At 39.0% G+C, this 8,381-nt stretch overlaps 1 protein-coding gene across 1 annotated transcript; it reads left to right on the forward strand.

The window, feature by feature from the left end:
* The first annotated feature begins 235 nt into the window (after positions 1 to 235).
* LOC101416509 (olfactory receptor 7A10-like) lies at positions 236 to 1,165 on the forward strand. The gene has a single exon (XM_004470497.1). The coding sequence runs from the start codon at positions 236 to 238 to the stop codon at positions 1,163 to 1,165; it is 930 nt and encodes a 309-aa protein (XP_004470554.1).
* The last annotated feature ends 7,216 nt before the right edge of the window (positions 1,166 to 8,381 follow it).

Below are 8,381 nucleotides of genomic sequence, written 5' to 3' on the forward strand. Positions count from 1 at the left end.
GTCAGAACTCAATATGCATTCTTCCAGTAATGGAATGAATTCCTTACAAACCAAAATTAGTAGGACAGGAATCACTAATCAGAGATTGCTGAAAGGATCCACTGAATGGGGACCAGATTCACAAACAAAATTTAGAAAATAATTTCTTGTCTGCAAAATATAAATTATAGTCATGACTGATTGCTTGAAAATTTATCATGTTCTTTCTCTATTTCTTGATAGTTATGCTGCTCACATGGAACCAGGAAATGAAACAAAAATTCTAGAATTTCTCCTTCTGGGATTTTCAGAGAAACCAGAATTTCAGCCCTTCCTTTTTGGGCTGTTCCTTTCCACGTACCTGGTTACTGTCTTTGGGAATCTCCTCATCATCCTGGCTACCATCACTGACTCCCACCTCCACACACCAATGTACTTTTTCCTCTCCAACCTCTCCTTTATAGACATCTGTGTATCCTCCACCACTGTCCCAAAGATGCTGGGGAACATCCATATACAGAGTAGAGTCATAACCTATGGAGGCTGTATCACCCAGATGTACTTTTTCTTACTTTTAGCAGCATTAGATGACTTCCTCCTAGCTGTGATGGCCTATGACCGCTTCGTGGCCATCTGTCACCCCCTGCACTATCTGGTCACCATGAATCCCCAGTTCTGTGGACTGCTGATTCTGGGGTCATGGATCATAAGTGTCCTGTATTCCTTTTTACAAATCTCACTGGTGTTGCGGCTGTCCTTTTGTGCACCCTTGGACATCCCCCACTTTTTCTGTGAATATAATCAGATTGTCCAACTTGCCTGTTCTGACACATTCCTCAATGATATAGTGATGTATTTTGCAGCTGGGCTGCTGGGTGGAGGGCCATTCATTGGCATCATTTTCTCCTATTCTAAGATTATTTCCTCCATATGTGTAATCCCATCAGCTCTGGGGAAATATAAAGCATTTTCCACCTGTGCATCTCACCTAACAGTTGTCTTCTTATTCTACAGTACAAGTCTAGGAGTGTATTTTAGTTCTTTTGCTATGCATAATGCACATGCAAGTGCACCAGCCTCAGTGATGTATGCTGTATTTACACCCATGTTGAACCCCTTCATCTACAGTTTGAGGAATAAAGACATAAAGGGAGCTCTGAAAAGATTCTTTAGTGGAAAGCCATAAACTATTATTGGTCCTGAAACTGAAGAAGTGCTGTGATTGCAGGGCTTCAATAAGGAAATGGTGATGTACACAAGAGCTTGAAATTGAGCTCAATGATTTCCCTGGGAATGGAGTGTTGAGAGTCAGGGCACAGTTTATTCCTGAACTAACCTCCATGTCTAATAAGCATCTACCATTTGCCCTGAATGGAAACTCAAATGTAGACACTTTTTATATACTGATCAGAAATCGCCTGGAATAAAAGTGTGATCAGAATGCTATCTACACATGTCTGAAGGAATCCTAAAAAATCAGCAGCAACTGGTTATTCTGATAGCCCACAATTCTGTTCATACTGATTATTATATAACTAGCTATTTTCCCATAAGGTCTTGCCAAAAATAAATGGTTTAACACAATGTTTTATTACTACAGCCATGCATGGTTGGATTTGTGTTGATCTCTGCAGAGTTCCTCATGGGGTTGTATTCAGCTCTGTGAGGAGCTAAGACTGCTAATACTATAGGACCCATTTTCATACTTGGGGCTTTTCTGGATAAAGACTGGATTAGGCTGTCCTTTACTGTCCTTTACTGGGATAACTGGCATTTCTGCATGCATGCTATCATCTTTCAACATGTAGTTTAGAGTTGATGAAATGACAGGTTCAGGGTTCCATGAATTAGGAGGATAAACACTCCAAGATCTCTTGAGGCACTCTGTCACTTCCACCATATTCTCTTAGCTAAAATAAATGAGACACTTTAAGTCAAGACCAGAGTCTAAAGTGGATTAAGGTCCTCTTGATAAGAGGAGCTGCAGTGACCCATTGAACAAAACATGGATTCAGAGAAAGGTTCAAAATTAGGTCATCTCTGCACACTGTCTACCACAAGTATAAACTATAATTCAGTAAAATTTTATTGTGACCCTTCACTTCCAATTCCATCTCTAGAAGGTGAATGAATTTCTTGCTAAAGAAGGTAAGAGGCAAACTATATCATTAATAAACAGGCATGGAAATTATATTTCAGAACATCATGACCACCTCAAATAGAGATATTACCTCCCTTCTTTTCACCTTTAGCTCACCATTCCTTGCCTAAGAAGAAATAACCATTTTTATTCCCAGATATACAATGAGTCCAGGGACTTCATGTCTGGTTCACAGATAAACAAAAGTTTCACTTACGCAATATCAAAGATCCAAGGAACTTGGGAAGTTCTTTGGGAAGAAGTAGGAAGAAAGGGTGGATTTACCTACAAGATATTCAGGAACACAGGCATGGGCATGTTATGGTCAAGGCTATCAAATAGAGAATTCTACATTCTCCACTATGGAAGGCTTGGCCAGTTGAATTATGTAACACCAATTTAGAGAAGTTCTTAATCTTAAACTAATACACAATAACCACTGGATCCTTGGAATGACTGTGGAATTGTGGTTTATAGCTAAGTATATTGTCCAACACCAAAAATTCTCTTAAAGGAAAAGTCCAGAATAGATATGTGTAGGGAACTTAGCCGCGTTTTCCACCTAGAATCATTTGTTTTTCAAAATGAGAGGTAAAGAGGGTAGATTTGGTATTATTTTAATGAAAATATGTAATAAACCTGTGTTTGTCAAAACATTGAAAATTGGCTTATATCTAAATAGTCATACTAATGCAGAATAATCACAATTAAGTCAGGCATAATAGAGTAGTTATATTATAAACATGGCCTCAAAATGCCTAAGTTAAGGAGGATTTTAAATTAAATGATGCGTTATAATTGGTCATTTGTAGGGAGGAACATAATGTTAAATTCCTTTCTTAACATTAATTACCACAGTAAATTGAAGTTGAGGGCAAGTTTAGAAATAGAATAAAATATCTAGAAGAAGTATGGATTAAACTATGTGATCATAAACCAAGATGAAAGAAATAAAACTAATAACATGGTTGATTGACACATGCACATTATAAAATGACTGTCGAAAACACTTTAAAAATGAAGAAGAATTGAAAAACCAATGAGTGTATTTGAACATTTATATAATGTATGACATATGGAACTTAAAATAAAATGATGTGGACACTTAAAATTTGTATTAAATAAGAATAAAAAAGCATAAGCTAAATGATCAAAAGATGTGAAGCAATGATTCAGACAGAAAAATCCAAATAACACATAAATATTAAAATATTCTCAAATTCACTAAAAAGCAAGTGAAGTAAATTATCTCTATCATCAGTTAATGAAATAAATGAAAAATGGGGTAAAGAGAAGTACATTTAATTTTTTATATTTTAGCAAATTTTTGTTTTTTTTTAAAAAGATACATAGATCACACAAAATGATATATTAAAAAATATAAGGTTCCCATATACCCCACTCCCCACCATCCCCTGACTCCTCTCACATCTACAAACTCTTTCATAGGTGTGGTATATTCATTGCATCTGGTGAATACATTTTGGAACACTGCTACACTGCATGCTTACATTGTAGTTTACGTTTGCCTCCAGTCTATTCAGTGGAGTATGGCCGGATATATACTGTCATGCATCTGTCCCTGCAATATCATTCAGGACAACTCCAAGTCCTGAAAATGCCCCTGCATTGCACCTCTTCTTCCCTAACCCTGCCCTCATCAACTCCCATGGCCACAGTCTCCACAATGACACAATTTCTTCCATTGCTAGAGTTATAATAGTTCTATAGTACAATACTAGTAACTCCACTCTAGTTCATATTTAATTTCTCCATCATGTGGAAACTGGGGTGGTGATGTCCACTCAACCTCTAAATCAAGAGGGGGCTAATGAATGTTTCTCCTGCTTGCAATTGTAGACTATCTCAATTCCCTGGTGTGGTGGCTGACCATTCTCACCACCCTGACAGTTCACCTGGGTAAATCCAACAAACTGGAGAGTAGGTGTTGGAAATCTGATGACCCCTCTGATGACCTCCCACTCAGTTTGAAGTCTCTTAGCCATATAAACTCATTTGTCTTTACCATTTCCCCCTTTTATTCAAGGTCTTTTTCTAGTTGAATCATCAGCTGGTCATCAGTAGGAAACCCTCATCGCCAGGGAGGCTCATTCCTTAGAGTCATGTCCCATGCTGCAGGGAAAGCAATGCACTTACATGCTGAGTTTGACTTAGAGAGTGGCCACATTTGAGCAACATGGAGGCTCTCAGGAGGTAAGCCTAGCTGAAATTTCAAGCACACGGCTCAAAAGCATAGTAATCAGTATCAAAGACCCATCGATGGACTATCTTTCTTCACTGGCTTTTGTCCTTGCACTTGAGGAATTGTTTCTGTTTGATTGGGGAATGTGACACAGCTTACCTGGCTACAGACTCAGCACTATCTCAGTTGCCATATGTAACTCTACCTACTATGACAACACCCAATGAATATCCAAGCATATTTATATACCCTATATACATGCTCTGGAGAACTCCCTCCCACCCATACATTCCCAATCAATGGCAGCCCACACAAGTGCCCCTCCCTTGCCATAGTTGCACCCCTCTGTGATCCAAAATTTCTTCAAAAATGAAGCCTAAGATATTGCCAAATTCAATTAGTAGGAAAATGAAAAAGTAATGATAGGTTTAAATATTAGAGATAGAATACATAATACTTTAGAAAAACTAAAATAAAGTGAAAAATACTTTGGGTTAAAAATGAAAAATATCATAAAACTTTGTTTCTGACATTTTGCCTTTCGTCACAGTAATAGATGTTGCCCTGCATGTACAGTGGCAAGGCAATCTCTCATATTTCTTTCTCAGAGTCTACATCTTTTTCTTTTTAATTTTTAATTTTGTCTTCAAAGAAGTTTTAGATCACAGCATGTCACATACATAATATAGGGCACTTCCATATACCCAGCATCAAACACTTTCCACCTTACTCAGCAATGATCTTTTTACATGTGGATGTTATATTTGTTAGAGCTGATATACAGATACTGTAACATAACTACTAACCATGGTTCCATTATGGTTTACATTATGGTTTATATTTTATTTTATTTTTTTTCTCTTTTTTTTCTCTTTTTTTTAAATTGACTTTGTAATAATATTACATTAAAAATATATATATGAGGTCCCATTCGACCCCACCCCCCCACCCCACCTCTCCCCCCCCAGCAACACTCGTTCCCATCATCATGACACATCCATTGCATTTGGTAAGTACATCTTTGGGCACCTCTGCACCTCATGGTCAATGGTCCACATCATGGCCCATACTCTCCCCCATTCCATCCAGTGGGCCCTGTGAGGATTTACAATGTCCGGTGATTGCCCCTGAAGCACCATCCAGGGCAACTCCATGTCCCAAAGACGCCTCCACCTCTCATCTCTTCCTGCCTTTCCTCATACCCATCAGCCACCATGTCCACTTTTCCCAATCCAATGCCACCTCTTCTATGTGGATATTGGATTGGTTGTGTCCATTGCCCCTCTATGTCACGAGGAGGCTCAGATTCCACATGGATGCTGGATGCAATCCTCCCACTTTCAGTTGTTATATTTTAGACTGTACATTTGAATAAATTTTTGAACACATTTTGGTTTACATTATGGTTTACATTTTGGCCCATACACATAAGTTTTTGGTGAAATTTAACATGGCCTATATTCATCATCACATGATTATGTAGAACACTTTCATTGCCACACTGTTACCCCCTCTTCCACCTCTTCTATTCCTCTGCCCATCTCCCCTCAGGGCCCACACTGACAACCAAGCTTCACTGCATGAAGGACAGGATTAATAGATACTTAAAACAATGCTGAGGGCTTGACACCTTACTGTGTCCTCCCCCATTGGGAGCTACTCATGCTCTCAAGAGACACCATCTCCTCTGTTTGAGAATATCATTCCTCCCCAGGATGGGGGTACAACACTTTCCCACTTATTGTATGGGTCTACATCTGCTGATATAACACAGTATGACAAGATGAGCACTCACACATATCCAAGAAGCCTGACCCAGGTGAACCTTGTGCCAGATACCCCCCTCAAACACATTAAATAAGTAACTCTTCCTTATGATATTTTCTAAAGAGTTTTCTAAACTTTATAGTTTTAACCATAACCTGACAATCTCCCATGTTCACCTGCTCCCCCAAATCACTCTACCAATTCCACGAAACATCTGAACCTTTCTCCCTCCCATCCCTAACCTTCTCAAGACTGTAAAGCCCCACCCAATAGTATCACTATGCCCCATCTTATCCCTTCACTTACCTTCATTTTATCATAGATTTCACCCTTGTAGGTGTCAGCTCACAACCTTCTTCTCCCCCCTATTTCCTGTAAGCTTATCATCAAATCTCTAGCTCTCTAAGACAGCTTGATTTGCTTAATTTATCAGAGAAGTCATGTCGTATTTGTCCTTCAATGCCTGGCTTGCTTCACTCATCATAATGTTCTCAAGATTTACCCATTTTATCCCATGTGTTAGTACTGTATTCCTTCTTACAGCTGAGTAATATTCCATGGTATGTATGTGTCACATTTTTTTATGCATTCATCTGTTGATGAGCAGTTGATTTTTCCAATTTTTGGCAATAGTGAAAAACACCTCTATGAACATTGGTATACACATATAAGTTTGTGTCCTTTTCAGTGCTTCTGGGTATATACCCAGCAGTGGAATTGCTTGGTCTTATGGCAAATCTAAAGCTATTTTTTTTGAGGGACTGCCAAGCTCTTCTCCAGAATGGCTGGATCCTTATGAATTCCAGCCAGCAGTGGATGAGGGTTCCTATTCCTCCACATCCTCTCCAACACTTATAGTCCTCTCTTTTTCTAATAGCCACCAGTGGCATGGGTGTAAGATGGTATCTCATTGTAGTTTTGACTTGCATTTCTCTAATAGCAAGTGATGTTGAGCATCTTTTCATGTGTTTTGTATTCATTTGTATTTTTCCATTAGAGAAGCATCTGTTCAACTCTCTTGCCATTTTTTGAATTGGCTGTTCATCTTTTTATTTTAGGGATGTAGAATTTCTTTATATATGTTGGACATTATGCTCATATCATATATATGGTTACCAAATATTTTTTCCCATTCATTTGGCTGTCTTTTCACTTTATTATTTATTTATTTATTTATTTATTTACTTACTTATTTATTTACTTATTTTTAATTTATATGTCTTTTCTTATTGACCTTTAAAAAAGATAAATACATCACACATCAGGGAGCCAAGAGTGCCTACTAATGAAACAATGGAAATGCATCCATCATTCCAAGTGGAATCTAAGCACCCTCTTGATACAGAGTTGGAGTGAACATATCCATCCCAGGGTCCACAGAATGGAGGAGTGGAGTATGGATTGGAGTGGATTTGCTGATGTCCTATTCTGGAATTGTTGTGATTAGTGATGGAAGTAAATGTGGTGTTGAGGTGGAGAAAGTGGCCATGATGGCTGCTGGGGGTGGGGAGTGGGAAGTAGAGATGTGATGTGGGGGCATTTTCAGGACTTGGAGTTGTCATGGGTGGTACTGCGGGGACAGTTACTGGACATTGTGTATCTTCCCATGGGCCACTGGGTGGACTGAGGGAGAGTGTAAACTTAAATGTGGACCATTGACCATGTGGTGCAGCAGTACTCGGGGATGTGTTCAGCAAGGGCAGTGAGTGTCCCATGATGTTGGAGGAGGTTGTTGTTGTGGGAGGAGTGGGGTGAGGGGGTGGGAGGGTATATGGGGACCTCATATTTTTTAATGTAACATTAAAAAATAAACAAAGACAAAAATATAAAAAAATACATCACACAATAAGACATTACATTAAAAAACATAAGAGGTTCCCATATATCCCACTCCCCAACCCCCACTCCTCAAATATCAACATTCCCTTTCATCAGCAAAACACATTCATTGCATTTGATGAATACACCCCGTAGCAATGCCACACCACATGGACCATAGTTTACATTGTAGCCCACACTCTGCCCCAGTCCATCCAGTGGGTTATGGCATGATAGACAATGTCCTGGATCTGTCCCTGCAATATCATTTGGGAGAACTCCAAGTCCTGAAAATGCCCCATATCACAACTCTTCTTCCCTCTCCCTGTCCTCAGTAATTCCCATTGCCACTGTCTCCTCATCAATGATACAATTTCTTCCATTACTAGAGTCACAACAGTTCTATAGTAGAACACCAACAAGTCCACTCCAATCCATATTATATTCCTCCATCCTGTGGACCCTGGGATGGTG

Source organism: Dasypus novemcinctus, chromosome 30, assembly GCF_030445035.2.
Source record: "Dasypus novemcinctus isolate mDasNov1 chromosome 30, mDasNov1.1.hap2, whole genome shotgun sequence".
NCBI classification, from domain to species: Eukaryota; Metazoa; Chordata; class Mammalia; order Cingulata; family Dasypodidae; genus Dasypus; species Dasypus novemcinctus.